Below are 17,128 nucleotides of genomic sequence, written 5' to 3'. Positions count from 1 at the left end.
ATAGCCGTATCAGTTGCCTTGTCTACTTGGTAAGATGACCCAATGATTCATATCATAATCATAGGTTTTGTGGCTGGAACTTTAATAAGTGGGAAGTTTATATCAGAAGTGCTAGCGCATACGGGAGAGTGTACTAAGGTGTTGTTCATAGCCCATTTCCTTTAACTAAAGAGCCTGGTGCACGCTTGCTGAGGCCAAGTTCCTCAATGCTGTGAAATTTCAACCGGTCTTATTTCATCCCAAATACGCATTACTTCTATTGAACTGAAGTCATTATAATGTTCGGACGTCGACGAAGACCTATTCTCGGTGCCGCTGTTGTTGTCGGCGCATCCCGGGCAGCCGCCAGGCATGAAGTACAAAAGCAAGAATTTATAGCCACTGAGCGGGAGGCTGAGATACAACGGGGCATTGAGCTGCGGAGGCGTGAAGAGGAAGAAGAAGAGCGACGAACACAGCGCGTTGTCGATGAAGCCATGAAAAAGGCTGCCCTGGAAGGAAACGCAGCTCAACAGAGCGCCGCTACAGTCTCGACGCCGCCCCTGCCGCAGTATTATGATACCTATCCAACGATGCAAGTTCAAACGCGGGATATGGGGCTGTATAACTCAGCGAACGACGCCGGACCCATCATCCAGCCGGTACCAGCATACCAGCTAGGACCTCAGTCCGCTGAGGGGAGACTCCAGACCGCTCAAGAAACGCCAGGATCCAAAACTGAATACTGCACCCAGTGCGGCTTCGCTTGTCAAGCCATGGATAGGTTCTGTCGTCAATGCGGTGTAAGACGGGCGTCCCAAGGGTGATCTGATTGTATCAAATTATCACTCCCTTTATGAGAAAAGGTCGCTGTTTACTCAGAGGTCATAAGGCTCCAATACATTCACTGCGGGGAGGTATAGCCAATCAGGGTACCGTAATCAGCTAATACTAGCTAAATTGCATGTCACTAAAAGTCAAGAAATTGTAAAAGCGTAATAAGTAATAAATATCTATTGACAAGATATCATACTAATCGTTACAGGAGGTTAACCCGTTACAGAGGTGACTCCTTTACATACTCTTCCTTAGGCAAAACCCTTATAGCTTTCTTCTGCGTAAGGTCAAATGGAACAGAGTACGGAAAGAAGCCTTATGGCCTCTCAGGAGATTTTAAAACACCTCTGAAAGGCAGTGGTATAAAGATGTAGTTTATATATTTGAATATGGCGTATCTATGTAATGGCTATGAGCTAAATTTAGAGATTTGGGCTTGATATCGAGTTCCTGATAAATACAATTTAGAGCGACAGCTAATGGCTCCGTTATAGCTATACTATCGATGATTAAGGGCGATCTTTTCTAACATCGGCAGCTTTCAAGTTAATTACGGGCACCACGATTACCGCTTCTTTATTAAAGGAGTCATACGGTGGCACGCTTCTATACAAACATGTGTCAGTCACCTGAAACGTCTTATTGGATTGGTCTCCACGCCACCAGCTACGTCGGGTATAGGTTAACCTGCCACGATCATCATCAGTAAACGTCCTCGGCCAACCTGAGTTACAACCAAAACCTATAAAATGAGTTTCTGTTCTTTCAAGGTCGTGCATCTTTCAAGGTCTGGATTTTCCAAAAGTTTTGCATCTAAACCACCAACATGTCTTGCCTTAACCATCAACCAGACGAGAGTCGACACTTCAAGCAAGGGCGGCGGCACCATCATCATCACAATGATAAAGATGATTCATATCGTCGTCATCATCATCATCGTCATATTCACAACAGTCGACTGGATGACAACGGAATGAATTATTACGAACGGCCAGAAGGGTGGCGTCACTTGAGCGATCGACTAGGTGTGGAGACCTTAATTAGTGAGGCTTGTTTCCAGACTAATTCCTTTTGGGGTCTGCGCTTACAAAATACGCTTTCAGCCAAGATGATTGAAATGAGCGGTGATAGGGGCGTGCAGAGTCCCAAAAGACGCAGCAACAGCCAACACGCGTTGCAAAAGGGTGTCCGTATAGGGGCGGAAGTAGCGTATCGGATTCGAAATGATAGAGGGCCCTGGGCTGGTGAGAAAGCAATCAAAGTTATCAGTGCAGCTGTAGCATCAGCAACCATTGACTTATTGCTGGACACTGATTCAAAAAATCATCCCCTGACACATGCTGCCGTTGTGACAGTTGAAGGAGTTATTATAGATAGAATCATAAATGGTATAATGAAGTTATGAAATGTGTATATTATCTCCTAAGAGCTCAAGGGGCTCCAACCAGGTCACTATAAGGGGTCATAGCCAATTAAAATTCATTAAACAAAAGGTACTTCGGATGCAACCTTAATTATGTAGTGGTAGAAGTACCACTAGGTCTCATTATTACAAATCGGTACATCACATATCTTACACCCATACCTAGTCTGCCAGCTGTGATGCCTTCCTCTTGCGTTACCGCTGATTTCAGCGAAAGCATGCCTTCTTAGGCCTTTTGACCTTATCTGCCCTTGCCGAAAGCCCTAACAAGCTAGGCACTTTGAATAACGGCCACGATAGACATGGTTGATGTCCCTGTCTATGTATTTGAATTGCTATAGATTGTACAGTAACTTTGCTGTCACTCTTTGAGCTTTAGGATGGAGAGCTAAGGGATCGTCATCATATTGCGGATATGTCAGGTACATGGAGAGAAACTCTAGTCCTCCACCAGCATCCATCTCAGCAAGGATAGCTCTACTAGCGGAACCATCCCTCCTTCATGGCTGCAGAAACAGGGTTTTCCCTGTCTCACTCTCGAGCCTCACAACCCTCCATTCGTTTGAAAGGGTTTGGCGCCATGAGACCCTCTAAGGGTAGTATGGCGCGTGCATCCGAATAGACGGCACCAATCGAGAAATGAAAGACTGAGAGACAGAGGGTCTAGACCGACCCTTATTAGATCTAATCTGCAGGACATGGACTGATCTTGGATCACTAATCAGTGCATTGGTACGCTCCGAAATGTAGTAGATATGAGATGAATGGTTGGAAATCAAGCCAAACACACTTCAGAATGGGAGGGCTCTGAACAACGATCACAGAGAGAAAATGAGAGTTGACTAAGAAAAGGAGAAGACCCGAATTTCCATGAGACAAAACCAAACAAACTCTCCTCTGTAGCCATCTGAGCCTCTATTTCTCAAACGGTGACAGAGTGAAATACATCCAGTCGGAATAGCTTCATATCTGTCCCGTCGGCCATCGCCCCGTCGCCGTCATGCCCGTTGCTCCTGGGAGCAGCATCACCTGCTCCATTCTCCTCGCCGAACCAAATCTTTTTCTTTCAGGGTTTAACCACTTATATCACGATTGTTGTGAGGGCCAGAATGGTACCGCGTTGTTGCGAGGAACGCTCCAACTATGTGTCCGCCAGAAGACTAAGATCAAGTCGGTGCAGCTCAAGTTGCTTGGGCACGCTCGCATGGAATGGCCACAGCAAACAGAGTCGGGTTTTTATGAGGAGGATAACTTGCAAACACAAGCGTTAACATTTTTCAACGCCATGAACAATTGGGAGAAGGACGATTATGGGAACCAGTGCACGTACCAGCGTAAGAGCACATCACCCAACGATACCAACCTTGAAAGTAAAATAAACACGTCGAAGTCATTAGAGATGAATTGTCAGAGTGATTTAAGTGCGAAAAGGAGACCGCGGTTGTCCCCCGGCCACATTCAAACGCAAAGCTTCAACAAGGGCAGCATGACGGCGCCAGTAACTCAAGCGAAATGGTACAAGGTTTTTTATCCGGGCACATACGACTATGCCTTCGAGTTTCCGATCGACCATCACCAACTAGAGACCATAAAGGTACCATATGGCTCTGTGAAGTGGGAGCTGCGTGCTACGATCGATCGTGCTGGTATGTTCAGCATTAATCTACGTGGCAGAAAAGAGCTTTCATTTGTGAGAATCCCCGATCCATTATCTCTAGAGATGATGGATCTAATCTTATTCAGCCGGCAATGGCAGGATCAACTGCACTACGACATAATCATATCTGGGAAGAGCTTCCCCATCGGCAGCATGATTCCAATTATTTTCAAGTTGACGCCTCTCGATAAGGTCCAGATGCATGGGCTTAAGGTGTTCGCGATCGAGTCGATAGAATACTGGTCAAATGACAGGAAGGCCACCAGGAAAACGCCCACCCGTACAGTCCTGCTCCTTCACAAGACAGCTACGAAAGCATTTTTTCCGTCATGGGCGACTTCAGGCCTTATAACTGTCCGTGATAGTGAATTCAGCCCGGAGCCGAGAGGCGAGACTCGCGAAATGGCTGCTGAACAACGAAGTGCGGAGGCATCGGGGGGGCAGACCGCAGCCCAACCCGTGACAGGAACGCGAGAAAACATATTGGGCAGCTCGGATACGGAACTGCAGAATTTCTGGGGCACAACTGAGATCGAAGCAGTTGTGCAAATCCCCACATGTAGGATGATGGCAAAGAACGAGGGCTTGAGGCTGCACCCGAAGTGTATCTGGAAGAATGTCCGCACGAGCCACTGGATCAAGGTGAATTGAATACCACCCTCCTTCCCACTTAACTTTAGACTGATAATGAAGAAACAGGTCATACTGCACATCAGCCGCCTTGATGTGGATGATCCAATTGGAAAAAGGCGCCGGTATTTCGATACCACCCTCCACTTGCCGATTACTCTACTCGATTGCCGAGCTAATCAGGCCAACATGAACCTTCCATCCTACACCTATGAGAAACGCCAGTTCGTGACCTGTCAGACAACCTGTGGATGCCCCGATGCTTCGATCATCCCTACCAAAAAGACGCGCCGCCATGTAACTGGAGCACTGGCTGCACACCACCTTGTCAATGACCAACAAGGAGCACCACCTGCTATAGACCCTGAGCATCCTACCCAGCTATTGCGTGGCCGAAATTTCAACCAGCCTAGCTTCAACAACGACATCACACCACCCATCCCTGAACTCATCAATGATGTACCCCCACCGCACTACGACGACATTATTGGCGGCACCAATGTCAACGGGCCTCGCAGGTTACTTTTCCCGCCTAGCAGATTATGACTTAGATAGGACCCTTCGTTTTCAGTAGTGCCATCCGCTCTCGCGAGGCATTTCTTCCAGGTTTGGAGGTACACTCTCTAAATAAGAAAGGCAAAGTGCGGGGTCAAAAGGTTGCACCCGATTAGGCCAAGGTTTGATAATTGACTTTGGTGGGGTAGAAGAGACGTATTGTTGGAGTGGAAGCTTATTGGGTTGCTGAGGATAAAGATGATAGATAATCAATTATGAAACTGGGCTCCGGGATATGGCCGGCCGCATTGGGTACCGAGGTTGCAGTTGTATTATTTAATTATAAGGCTATTATAAATAGAGCTATTAAACAAGTAGTATATTTTCTATTAATAGACCAATATACAGTTTAAATCGCCTATTTATTAAGTGCATTAATGGCAACATTTACATCAATATAAACTGCCTATACTTATACTTGCACTATCCACTTTTATACTCTCTTTCGTCTTCAGCAGAATGCTTACTGCCCTTGCGTTTTCTGTCTGCTTTTATCTGTTGCATACCTTTTTGTGCTCCTGTGTCGGAATGATGGGGAATTGTGAAGTTCGGCTAATCGGAACATGTGTGTGCTGCCCTGGGCCACTCGGATATTGACTCCTTCCGCGACGGCTTTGTTTCCGTAGCACCGGAATAGTGATAAGAGTAGTTGACCTTGGCTATATAAGCCTTGACACACATGAAACCCTATTTATTCGCCTGTAAGTGCAGATCAGCGCGGGATCTTAATTCTCTCTTGCCAGATTTTGAAGTCTGTTACATTGCTCGATTGCCAACATGGAGCAGCCTCCCAAACATCTTAATTCAGTAACCCAATCTTGCTTCGAGAAGCCTCCAGAAACTCAAGACTTTGAAAAGGGCACAGTACAACAGTACGATACGATGAAGACTTCGAGATGGATTTGAATATTGTGCTAAGGATAACATTCAGATATGATCAATCCGGACCGCCTATCAATGAGGCGTTGGAGTCCAAGCTTCGATGGAAGATGGATCTCCGAATACTTCCCACAGTTACAATTATTTACTGTACGCTCTGAGAGTCTGAGGCAGTAGAAAAGAAGTGGCTAATATACTCACGATTCAGTGCTTTGCTTTATCGATCGTGCGAACATTGGTGAGCATATCACAACAACTACTCTCGAGCGTATATCTCATGATTCTCCAGGCAATGCAAAAATTGCAGGTCTAGAGGCCGACCTGAAGATGCAGGGTTATGACTTTAATATTTCTCTCTCCATCTTTTACATCTCCTATATCTTATTTGAGATCCCTCTGAATCTCTTATGCAAGCAGATAGGACCAGGTTGGTTTATTCCTGTATGCTGTCTCGGCTTCGGTATTTGCACTACCTGCACGGCTTTCGTTCATGACTTCTCAACTCTGTGCGGGCTCCGGTTCTTACTTGGCGTCTTCGAAGCAGCCATGCTACCGGCGAACGTATACTATCTCTCACGATGGTATCGACGCAGTGAACTGACTTTTCGGCTTTCGTTCGTCATCATTTCGGCATCCTTGGCGGGTGCATTCGGGGGCCTGCTTGCCTCTGCAATTTTGCGTCTTCAAAGTTTCGGCTCCCTGCATTCTTGGAGGATGATCTTTGCGATTGAAGGTTCGACAGCCCGTGACTACCCATATCTTAATGATCAGCCAATGCTAATCCAAGCCATTAAAGGTACCGTGACGTGTGCAGTGGGACTAATTTCGTTCTTCACGCTTACCGATAGGGTCGAAACTGCCACCTGGTTGTCATTGGAGCAAAAGGAATTAGCAAATGCAAGAATCATGTCCGAGAGAGTCGGAACAACTGAGATTATCGACAAGTTTAGTACAAAGAGGATGCTCCGAGGCATCCTGAACCCAGTGGTGCTCCCAACAGCCATGATTTCCTTCTTCAACTTTATCACTGTACATGGCTTGTCCTTCTTTCTCCCTACTATTGTTCGGACAATCTTTCCTCAGCACTCTGTCCAGAACCAACAACTCCTCACAGTTCCACCAAACGTACTGGGCACAATTATGTGTATGCTATTCTGTTACATAAGCTGGAAGCTGGACAAGCGCGGCATCTTCCTTATCATCTGTGCACCGTTCTCTATGGTGGGGTACAGCATGTTTCTGGCAACATCCAACCCACATGTGCGCTATGCGGCAACGTTTTTACCGGTATGCGGCATCTTCGCATTGGGAGCATTCCCCAATGCCCATGTCTCAGCAAATGTTATCTCGGATACTTCCCGATCATCTGCGGTTGCTTTCAACGTGATGCTTGGTAATATTGGAGGCTTGGTATCAACTTGGGCCTTTCTCCCTTTCGATGGACCCGAATATCGAATTGGTAACGGTTTGAATCTGGCAGCGCAATCTGCTATCTTTCTGATTAGTCTCTGTATGTATTTCGCAATCCAGAGGAGCAACAAGAGAAGGTCTGGGGTGAATGTAGAGAGAGAATTAGCTGGCAAGACTTTGTCAGAAATTCAAGACCTCGAATGGCGACACCCGGGCTTCAGATGGCACAATTAGGATAGGCAAGTTGCACACAATATCTCAATGATTGATTCTCGCGACAAGTCGTGCTGAGTCCCGCTTGTCATTATCCCCTATCTAACGTCCTCTTCGCAATCATTTGAGGCAACATGGCCACATAAATTTAGTCTCAAGTCTAGCTAGCGTTCAACTTTGTTGTTTTTTGCGTTTCATTGCTTTCTTTATTCATTTGGAGATATTTGTTCACTACTGTCATTACTTACTTAAGGAGGCTGCACTGCTTTTGACGCATTATGACAGATATCAACACAATTCTGGCAAGAGACGGGGTTCAATAATCCGTCTTCAGGCTGATTCAGGTTGATTCCTCTAGCTCTAACTGCTCGTTCAACATACCCAATTGAGCTAGTATGAGATGAGAACGTAAATCCAAGAGCCAATCGGGGCCATATCGGAATGGCTTCCGGAGTATCCACATCGGAACCAATCGTCATGGTCGAAGCGTGATGGAGTAGCAGGAGTAAGACTTTGGAAGCTATGATGAATCAATCGAATGAGGATTAAATTATGCTCCGGCCGATAAATTTCATGGAACTATGCCTCCATGATCCAACCTTCGATCCAAAGTCTCTTGTTTTCTTGCATCATTTTGCTATTGTAGCCGCAAGACACTTCACTAGGTTTAAATCTGGTTTACCAACGAAACATGGCGACAAATGCAACATATGCAACAAGTGACAGTCCTGGTACTGTCGATAGAGGAGAAAAAAGGCGACAGAATGACTCGGATGGTGAAGGAAGCGGCCCCAAGCGGCGTCGAGTTGCCCTTGCTTGTGTTGCATGTCGGGTTCGCAAGTCCAGGGTAGGTAGTCTCGCGGCGGGGTGCAGGGCATCTATATATTAAGCTTCTATTGTTACTAATGTCTGTCTCACATTTTAACTCATCAGTGCAATGGAATCCGCCCCAGATGTGGGCTTTGTGAGCGATTGGGGTTTGAATGCACCTACGAAACCCCAAATTCATTCGCCAACCTCATTGTTGGCAAAGAGTGTGTTTCCCAAGGTTTCTGTACACTCTTGTTAACCGCATAACTAAAGCCCTGCAGCGTGATAGCAACGATGGAATCTCGTATGCAAGCACTCGAGAAAAATCTTCAGCTCATCAATAATCACCTCGACACCACCGCAAGGACTGACCCATGTGCCACATTCATCTCGCCTCACAGCGCCGCCTCTCCCGAGGACGATGCCCTGCCTCCACCTGGCACAGTTATTGTCAATGTTCAGCATCAGGAGTCAGATGAGCATATTGAAACCGGCGAAACAGACGGTATGGCAATATCGCTTGTAGCTGAGAGAGATCATGGTTACTTTGGTGAGCACCAATAGAAAACGAAAAGGTGAGACTCGCACCGTTCTGACATGACTTAGGCCCATCATCCAATATCTGTCTCATGCATGTCATTTTCCGTGCCATGGCCCGACTCAATTACTCATCTCATGCAGAAACCCAGTCGCCCTCTAACAGGATCCAAGCAAGTGATCCCAACACAGTCAAAATTGCGAAGCCAAATCCTCCGGCCACGGTCGCCAGAGATGTGGCTCCAAGACAAGAATTCATTGGCTACAACTATCTCCCCCCAGAGGCAGAGACAGAAAGGTTGATCCAGAGTTACTTCTCTAATACCGGAACCTTCTTTCCGTACATCCACGCGCAATCCTTTATGGAAACGTATCGGCAGATGAAGCAACACGGATTCCGCGTCACCATCCGTCGAAGTTGGCTTGCCTTACTCAATATGATTCTGGCCATGGCAACGGCATGTGAGCAGGGTCAGCACAGCGCGGAAACACAGCCAACAGCTAAATCAGATGTCTACTTTGAGCGTGCGCAAGCTTTGTGCAGGGAACAGATATTCCACAGCACAACACTTGAAACGGGCAAGTCGCGGAAGTCGATTTAGACAAGGTTTAACAGCTAACTCACTCACCCTCAGTTCAGTTTTTGCTCTTGACGACTCAATATCTCCAAGGGACCCAGAAGGCAAATCAGACCTGGATAAACCATGGACTAGCCGTGAATGCAGCACTTTCAATCGGCTTGCACTCCAGCGAAGCCTCGGCTCACTTGCCCCAGATTGAAAGAGAAATGAGAACCCGCACGTGGTATGGATGTGTGGTGCTGGACCGGTATGAGCTCGTCAGCAGCGCTTTGTTTTGAATATCTTCTGAACATTCTCTAGAAGTTTAAGTATGACATACGGTCGACCCAGTTCCATACCCGAATACTACGTGAAGCTCGATCTGCCAGTCTTGGTAGCCGGAGACCAGTGTGGAAGCAGGGGTATAGCATTTTATAATTCAACCATGTTAGTTACGCTCTCAATCACTCCCTTTCCCGCTGATGCAAGTCTCTAACCTTGCTTTGTAAAGAACACTTTACAAAATCGTAGGAAGAATCATGGGAGACCTCTACGGCCATAATCTGCGCTGCGATGAACTCTCAGACGTGGAAATGGTGACCCGTATCTTCCAACTACAACACGAGCTTAACGATTGGCCCCGTTCACTCCCTTCGGAGCTATCTCTAATCACGTCATCGCTGATAGCCGAAAATCCATTCGAGGAGTCACCTATGCAGAGGTTTCGCATTATTTTAACGCTTCGATACTTGAACGCGCAGCTACTACTACAGCGTCCACCTCTTAGCAAGCTATTGCAAGCTGCAAACGATCAGGCACAGCGGCTGAACCCAGTCGATCAAGTGCAGGAGAAGCTCGTGGAAGAATGCGCCCAATGTGCAGAAGAGATCATTTCAATCATCCACGCAACCTTGGCTATTAAAGACCAAGGGAGGAGCCTACTTGGGGCATGGTGGTTCACCATCTACTACAGTATGTTGAAGACCACGATTCACCCATTCCTGACTTGGATGCATGGCTAAAAGATTAATTTGTAGTATTCAACGCCGGTCTGATTATATTTGCAAGCCTGGTACCATTGAGCAAGACTGAGACCAAACTCGACACCTCCAACCCAATGTGGAGAGGAAAGCAGTGTCTAAGTAAGGCTATCGAAGCGCTCACTCGGATTGACGGGGACAGCATGCTTGTCGATAGATGCGTTAAGTATCTTCAACAATTGCTACGTCTGACCGATGATTGGTGTAAGTTATCCACAGTTTCTTCCTACCTATATCTGCCTGATCTGAGAAACAACGTTGCTAACCAATTTCCCAACATATCAGTGATATCTGCAGGGGATGGAAACGCGGCCTGGCCTGGTTCACAAGGAATGGCTCTGACAGAAATCAACAGTTCCGAAGTAGTGGACTTGGACTTTCTTATGAATATGCCTCTGATGCAAAGCATTGATGATTTTGGAAACGACATCCAATTAGCCTTGTATCCCACGGATCTATTCTAGTTAAGATCTCAGTACACATATAACCTAAGCCAGAATATGTCCATAATCATGACTCGGGTTTTCTAATTGAGGTGACGCAAAACAAGTGATTCAGCGCACGCAGATAGCAGATAGCCCTGGTGGAATATGACAGCCGAAAGAAGCGGGGTGTAGCACTGGTTGAATTGCATCTCCAATCATGTCCGGCCGGAACGACCGAAGCTACGGAAAGTCCTTTCCTATCCTATGCGACGGAACTGCGATGCGTAGAACCTTGTCTGGTCCACACGGGCCTGGCCTTCGGTGGCCACTCTACTTGGTGCGGAACAACTGTATCAGGTTTGACTGCGTAAATAAGGTAGTCAAACTGAGGATGGAGATAACAGATAATGTTATGACATTACCGCTCTGCTTGAGAATGGAAAGACCGAATATCCGGGTTACTTAAACCGTATATCCGTACAGGACGAGGTGACACAGACTCCGCCTTGATAAAGCTAACGCTGCAGCACAACAATCACAAACCACTTACGTTTCAAGCCAAGTACAGTAGCAAACCCTAGCAAGTTCACTGCATAATTTCATTAGTCTTGATCATGATGGAAAACAATTTCTCCGCGCCTCCAGTTCTCCCAGCTACTCGCCTGCGAAACCCTACAGCCAACCTTACAATCCTGGAGCCGCTCAGTAGGAGGGGTTTTGGACCAGGACTGATCATCCTCGTGCCCGAGACTGGCAAAGCCACCAGTAAAACCCTGCGAATCGAAGGATGTGTGCCATCTCCGTTGATGAAATGGGCCGAAGAGGGCTACACTGTCGCCGAGATCACAGAGGCAGGACTTGCCAAGCCTGATGTGGCTATCACCCAGGGGCTGAAGGAGCTCGAGACTACCAGGTCTACTGAGCCTAAGAACGTTGTTGGCATCATCGGTAAGTCTTGAATCATCTAACATCAACCAAAAGATCGGACTGGCGAGCTAACAGACCTCCTCACAGCATACTCGACAGCTCTTTGGAACCAAATAGCTCCCCATGTCGACTCATTCTCACAGATCTCAGGTGCTGTCATTTTTGGCGACCTAGAAGGTGACGAGAACTCTGTCATCAAATCTTCCAAAGTCCCTCAACTGCATCATCTTGCTGGGAGTGCCTCCAAGCCCTTGCAGCGTACAAAGGCGGTGACGGCTTACGACTACCCGAAAGTAACCTCGTACTTGTTTGCCACTCCTTTCAGCAAAGATTTCAGCTACAATATGGAGTCTGTTTCCCACAGCCGAAGTCTAAGCTTCTTAAAACCTCTTATGAACGGACCTTATTTTGATCTAGAAGTCATTTGGGACGAACATACCTATTGGGAGTTCGAAAACCGCTCCGTGGAGAATACCATGAACACCATGGTACAAGAGCCATACGTCAATCATGTCCCTACGGTAATCACCTTTCTCAGTTTCACTTTGGTCAAAAGAAGAATAGCGACTAACTCATAATGCCCAGATGACTGGTGGGATTGGCCGGGAGAAGCTGACTGTCTTCTACCGCGACCACTTCATTTTCCAGAATCCCCCAGACACAGAAACCTACCTCATTAGCAGATCTGTTGGTATCGATAGAGTGATCGACGAGTTTATTTTCATCTGCACTCATCATTCGCAGATTGACTGGCTGTATGTTTCAGAAGCCAAATACCTCATGCGCGAGCATGCCAACTAACGCTTCTTCTACTAGTGCACCGGGGATCCCTCCCACAGGACGAAAGCTTGAGATACCGTTCACCGCTGTCGTTAACATCCGTGGAGACCGGCTTTATCACGAGCATATTGGCTGGGACCAGGGAACAGTGCTAGCGCAGTTGGATATAATGCCCTCCTACCTACCGTATCCTCATCCAGTGCCCAATGCGCAGAGCCAAGGGAAATTGGAATACCGCGTCCCTATCGCAGGCGTGGAGACTGCTGACAAGTTGCGGGACAAAGATGCAGTAGAGTCGAATGAGATGTTTGCGTTTGGTCTTCGCAAAGTCTGATGGATGGTATAGGACGATACATTTGACGGAGTTGTTCTTCATCATGGGCCAATATTTAAACTTCAGTTTCTTTACACATGGCTGTAGACACGTGACACTCCTGGTCTAATTACTGTGATAATAAGATGTTACTGAGGGGCATGAGTTGGCGGCACTCACTACTCATTCGAGACAGCGTCAGGTCACAAGCTGCTGTGAGTTGGTCGATCCACACTTTAACGGAGAATACGGAATGACGGACGGCTCTGCGGCTATTAGAGACACATCCGAAGAGTATGTGGAGTAATCCAAAGGACCCAGCCAATATAAAGCCTCGAGTCCACCTCGTTAGGCATGCGTATTCCGCTCGTCTGAATAATCCGTGCCTTTCTCAAAACATTCTAACCACAATCTCAATCAACCCAGATCCCCTTGAACAAATCTATTATCAGCTTTCAACTATGACAGATATCAAGCTTCAGAATGTCCGGCCAATGTTTGAGCTGCGCGGTCGCAATTATATCGTGACCGGCGGCCTTGGTGGTATCGGCTATGCAGCTGTGCGGTCGCTCTGCGAAATGGGCGCCAGTGTAGCCGTGTTAGACATTCAAGACAGATCAAAGGACGCATTAGCCGGCGTGGAAAATGAGTTTGGCACCAGGGTTTTCTACTTCCAGACCGATGTCACCAAACTTGACAGCCTGAATGCTGGTGTCGATAAGGCCATTGAAGCCCTCGGGTCGCTTGATGGATGTCTTCCTTGCGCGGGGATCAACTGCAACAAGCCATTTGTTGACCAGTCCTGGGATGAGTTCACGCGCATTCAGGAAATCAATGTAACCCCGCCCTCCCTTTGGTGCCGTTAACTAGCTAACGCTCCCTTACAGGTCCGAGGAACATTTTTCACTGTCCAGCGCGTGGTCAAGCAGCTGATCAAGCAAGGAACCTCTGGCAGTATTGTCATGATGGCGTCTCAGTGCGCTCACATCGCTATTCCAGGTTGCCGCATGTCCTCCTATAACGCATCCAAGGGCGGCGTTCTTATGCTCACCAAGGCACTTGGGGTAGAGCTGGCCAAGCACAACATTCGTGTTAATTCCATCTCACCTGGGTATGTAGATTCTCAGATGTTCAGGGATGTATTGGCCACTCAGAGTGAGCGCGATGCGAAACAACCATTCCAGGCCCCGCCATTGAGGCGCCTCAGCGACCCAAATGACCTTACCCCCGCTATTATTTATCTTTTCAGCGATGCGTCTAGACACATTACTGCTACAGATATCAGGATTACGGGTGGATTGGACGCTGGGCAGATTGACGGACACATTACCTACGAATAAGAAGACCGCGCTGAGTAGGTTATTCAATAAGATATTCATGACAAATACAATTGTGTCCAATGTTTATCCTCCTATTGCTGGATACTCATGTATCCCTTGTTTGTGAAGTGCTCTAGAAGGAGTAAATGCGTCCTGCTAGGGTCCACAATATAGATCTGTAATGTGTAGAATGAGAGTATTCCGTTCGTCCTGCTGCGGAAAGAGCCCAGCCCAGGGCTGAGTATCCCCAGGTATTCTCTTCACTCCTACCTATCCCCGGCCGGGTTCCGGATCCACTTTTTCGGACCGTTCCGTAATCACGGTAAACCCGGTTGGAAAGGTGGAGCCAGTTCCGAAATCTCCTAATCTCTCTCCGATAAGGTCGTCGCAATACTAGTGCAAAGCTTGTTTTGATGCAGAGGCTAGTCACTCCATTGTACCCTTCGGAGTTTTGGCGTCGAGAACTACCGCTTGGGGGTGGTACAAGTCGGTTTGGAGCAGGGGGTCCCAAAACGCTCTGACATGGGATTAGGAAAGCTTATCATGGCGTAAAGGAACAGCAGGCCATTGCATATCGTAGAAGACGCCCATTCTACCCAGGCAGTTTGCATTCGTACTTCCTCTGCCCATTCACGCTGTCTCATCTATCCCACTGTCTACGAATCAGATTCCATTAATCCAAACATGTCAGAATCATATGACTTGGTCGTCATTGGCTCTGGTGAGTTCCAGCTCCCCTCGCTCTCCAAAATTCACACCAACTGAAGTAATCACAGGCTGGTTCGGCCTCGGCGCCTCCAAAGCCTACATCGAAACGCACCCTGATGAGAAGGTCGCGATCCTCGAAGCAAATGACTCCATTGGAGGAACGTGGTCGGCCAACAGACTGTACCCAGGTCTCAAGTCCAACAACATGATTGGAACCTACGAGTTTCCTGACTTCCCTATGAGCAAAGACGTTTACGGCGTTGAGGAGAACGATCACATTCCTGGCAAGACTCTGCACAAGTATCTCACTGATTATGCCCGCAAGCATGGCGTACTTGAGAGAACCCAATTCAACAGCACAGTCGGTCAAGTTGAGCAGACCAGCGAGGACGGCTGGAAGCTTACAGTGACAAGCCCTCAGGGTGAGCGTCAAATCGAAGCAAAAAGAATAGTTGTCGCCACTGGTCTCACCTCTACTCCCAACATGCCTTACTTCGACGGCAGCGAGAACTTTGGCAAACCTCTGTTCCATGCCAAAGAATTTTGCTCTCGAGCCGATGAGGTCAAGGACGTCAAAAATGCTATTGTGGTTGGTGGTGCCAAATCTGCCTATGATGTTGCATACGCTATGGTTGATGCTGGAGCTCAGGTTGACCTGATTGTCAAGCCGGAGACCAACGGCCCCGTGTGGATTGCGCCTCGCTGGGTGACGCCCGTGAAGGCCCGTATTGACAAGACCTTGTCTGTTCGCTTCATGACTTGGTTTGCTCCCTGCCCTTGGGGCCACGAGGATGGCTTCAGTGGAATCCGGCGCTTTCTTCATGGTACGGCGGTTGGGCGCATGATTGTGCGTGCATTTTGGAGATCAATGGGCAACGACGTTTTAAACCAGATCAATTATGATAATCACCCAGAGACCAAGAAGCTAAAGCCGTGGTATGACGTGTTCTGGATCGGCAGTGGTCTCAGTATTCTCAACTTCAACAAGGATTTCTTTGACTTGGTCCGTGACGGAAGGATTCGCGTCCACATCGACAACGTCAAGCGTCTTGAGCCCGGCCAAGTCCTTCTAGAGTCCGGAAAGAGGCTCAAGGCAGATAGCATGATCTGCTCTACAGGATGGAAGAAGGAGTCGCTCGTCAAGTTCTCCAATCTCGGTGAGCACGCCTTTGGCCTACCATATGGCCCGAAGGAGCAGGCTCAGCTTAATTCCGAGTTTGATGCGCGCGTGAAGAAGCAGTTCCCTCACCTCAAGCAACAGCCCAAGCTTCGCTCCCCTCCCCGCCCGAACGCTGAGCCTCTGCGGAACTACCGCTTTATGATCCCTCCTGCTTTCCTTGGTAAACGCAACATTGCCTTTGCTGGTATGATCTCGTCTGTTACAACGGCTGTCTGTGCTTCGATGCAAGGAGTGTGGATCTCTGCCTATTTTGACAACAAGTTGGTTCGAGAAAGTAAGTCTCAGGAGGAGATTACAAATGAAGTCATGATGCACACACAATGGGGCAAATGGCGTTACCCTGCTGGCTATGGGGCGAACCTGCCTGACTTTGTGTTTGAAGGCGTTCCTTATGTTGATATGCTGCTCAATGACCTTGGCGTCAAAAATCGTCGCAAACCGTCCTTTTACGCTGAGCTGACGTCCCCGTACACCCCTAAAGATTACAATGGTGTCATGGACGAGTACAAGGAGCGTACACAAGCCAGATGATTCCATGAAAACATCCTTTATTGGTTATTTGTCTGCTATTTAGTCGAGGAAGATAGTATTCGCAATTGTAGTATTAATCGGTTGAACTAGTAACGAACCATCCGTGTCTAATGATAACGCTACTGAAGACCTCTGTAAGTAAAGTCCAGTGGGATAATCTACCGATTGTTGATCAGTATCATTTAATCCCAAAGATCGGCCTAGGTAGGAGATGTACGTGAAGTATTGCCAAGAGATGTTCGCTGATGGTGTAGTTTAGTGATTCTTTCTCAGAAACCCCAGCCTTTTACTTCATTCCTCATCGATCAGAGGCAGATTAAGATTTCACAGTATGCGCCTTTCTGGAAATCGAAATTAAATGGCGTGGTTCCCTTCAATTTAGACCATGAGGCTGGCAGAACATACTACACGAGGG

General features: G+C 47.6%; 8 protein-coding genes across 8 annotated transcripts; all 8 read left to right on the top strand.

Moving 5' to 3' along the window:
* The first annotated feature begins 166 nt into the window (after positions 1 to 166).
* Positions 167 to 1,050, top strand: BKA55DRAFT_556705 (uncharacterized protein). Its single transcript, XM_046191731.1, has one exon. It carries the CDS (start codon positions 279 to 281, stop codon positions 804 to 806), a length of 528 nt encoding a protein of 175 aa, XP_046055701.1. The 5' UTR covers positions 167 to 278; the 3' UTR covers positions 807 to 1,050.
* A 557-nt stretch (positions 1,051 to 1,607) lies between these two features.
* BKA55DRAFT_635146 (uncharacterized protein) lies at positions 1,608 to 2,221 on the top strand (the record flags this gene model as incomplete). The annotated part of the gene is made up of 2 exons (XM_046197005.1): positions 1,608 to 1,859; positions 1,920 to 2,221. The coding sequence occupies exons 1-2, from the start codon at positions 1,643 to 1,645 to the stop codon at positions 2,219 to 2,221; spliced, it is 519 nt and encodes a 172-aa protein (XP_046055700.1). The 5' UTR covers positions 1,608 to 1,642.
* A 1,018-nt stretch (positions 2,222 to 3,239) lies between these two features.
* On the top strand, positions 3,240 to 5,396 carry BKA55DRAFT_606214 (uncharacterized protein; the record flags this gene model as incomplete). The annotated part of the gene is made up of 2 exons (XM_046196595.1): positions 3,240 to 4,538; positions 4,596 to 5,396. The coding sequence occupies 2 exons, from the start codon at positions 3,240 to 3,242 to the stop codon at positions 5,070 to 5,072; spliced, it is 1,776 nt and encodes a 591-aa protein (XP_046055699.1). The 3' UTR covers positions 5,073 to 5,396.
* Positions 5,397 to 5,977: 581 nt separating this feature from the next.
* On the top strand, positions 5,978 to 7,604 carry BKA55DRAFT_499724 (major facilitator superfamily protein; the record flags this gene model as incomplete). The annotated part of the gene is made up of 4 exons (XM_046186677.1): positions 5,978 to 6,110; positions 6,169 to 6,198; positions 6,250 to 6,693; positions 6,757 to 7,604. 4 exons carry the CDS (start codon positions 5,978 to 5,980, stop codon positions 7,602 to 7,604), a joined length of 1,455 nt encoding a protein of 484 aa, XP_046055698.1.
* A 912-nt stretch (positions 7,605 to 8,516) lies between these two features.
* Positions 8,517 to 10,959, top strand: BKA55DRAFT_635144 (fungal-specific transcription factor domain-containing protein; the record flags this gene model as incomplete). Its single annotated transcript, XM_046197004.1, has 8 exons — positions 8,517 to 8,617; positions 8,675 to 8,943; positions 9,000 to 9,509; positions 9,566 to 9,758; positions 9,812 to 9,937; positions 10,002 to 10,462; positions 10,528 to 10,734; positions 10,816 to 10,959. Coding segments are annotated over exons 2-8 (1,896 nt in total), but the record flags the coding sequence as incomplete, so codon positions are not given.
* Positions 10,960 to 11,569: 610 nt separating this feature from the next.
* BKA55DRAFT_712649 (uncharacterized protein) lies at positions 11,570 to 13,043 on the top strand (the record flags this gene model as incomplete). Its single annotated transcript, XM_046200829.1, has 4 exons — positions 11,570 to 11,903; positions 11,970 to 12,403; positions 12,468 to 12,637; positions 12,699 to 13,043. 4 exons carry the CDS (start codon positions 11,570 to 11,572, stop codon positions 12,994 to 12,996), a joined length of 1,236 nt encoding a protein of 411 aa, XP_046055696.1. The 3' UTR covers positions 12,997 to 13,043.
* Positions 13,044 to 13,436: 393 nt separating this feature from the next.
* Positions 13,437 to 14,315, top strand: BKA55DRAFT_501530 (uncharacterized protein; the record flags this gene model as incomplete). Its single annotated transcript, XM_046186843.1, has 2 exons — positions 13,437 to 13,811; positions 13,863 to 14,315. The coding sequence occupies 2 exons, from the start codon at positions 13,437 to 13,439 to the stop codon at positions 14,313 to 14,315; spliced, it is 828 nt and encodes a 275-aa protein (XP_046055695.1).
* Positions 14,316 to 14,978: 663 nt separating this feature from the next.
* On the top strand, positions 14,979 to 16,794 carry BKA55DRAFT_712645 (putative dimethylaniline monooxygenase; the record flags this gene model as incomplete). Its single annotated transcript, XM_046200828.1, has 2 exons — positions 14,979 to 15,015; positions 15,071 to 16,794. 2 exons carry the CDS (start codon positions 14,979 to 14,981, stop codon positions 16,711 to 16,713), a joined length of 1,680 nt encoding a protein of 559 aa, XP_046055694.1. The 3' UTR covers positions 16,714 to 16,794.
* Between the last annotated feature and the right edge of the window lie 334 nt (positions 16,795 to 17,128).

This window comes from Fusarium redolens (assembly GCF_020744475.1).
Source record: "Fusarium redolens strain MPI-CAGE-AT-0023 chromosome Unknown BKA55scaffold_2, whole genome shotgun sequence".
Lineage (NCBI taxonomy): Eukaryota > Fungi > Ascomycota > Sordariomycetes > Hypocreales > Nectriaceae > Fusarium > Fusarium redolens.
Note: the sequence above shows the minus strand (reverse complement) of the source record. Positions and strands in the feature narration are given on the sequence as shown.

Coding starts and splice junctions, on each gene's coding strand:
- BKA55DRAFT_556705 (XM_046191731.1), top strand. CDS start 279: ATGTTCGGACGTCGACGAAGACCTATTCTCGGTGCCGCTGTTGTTGTC.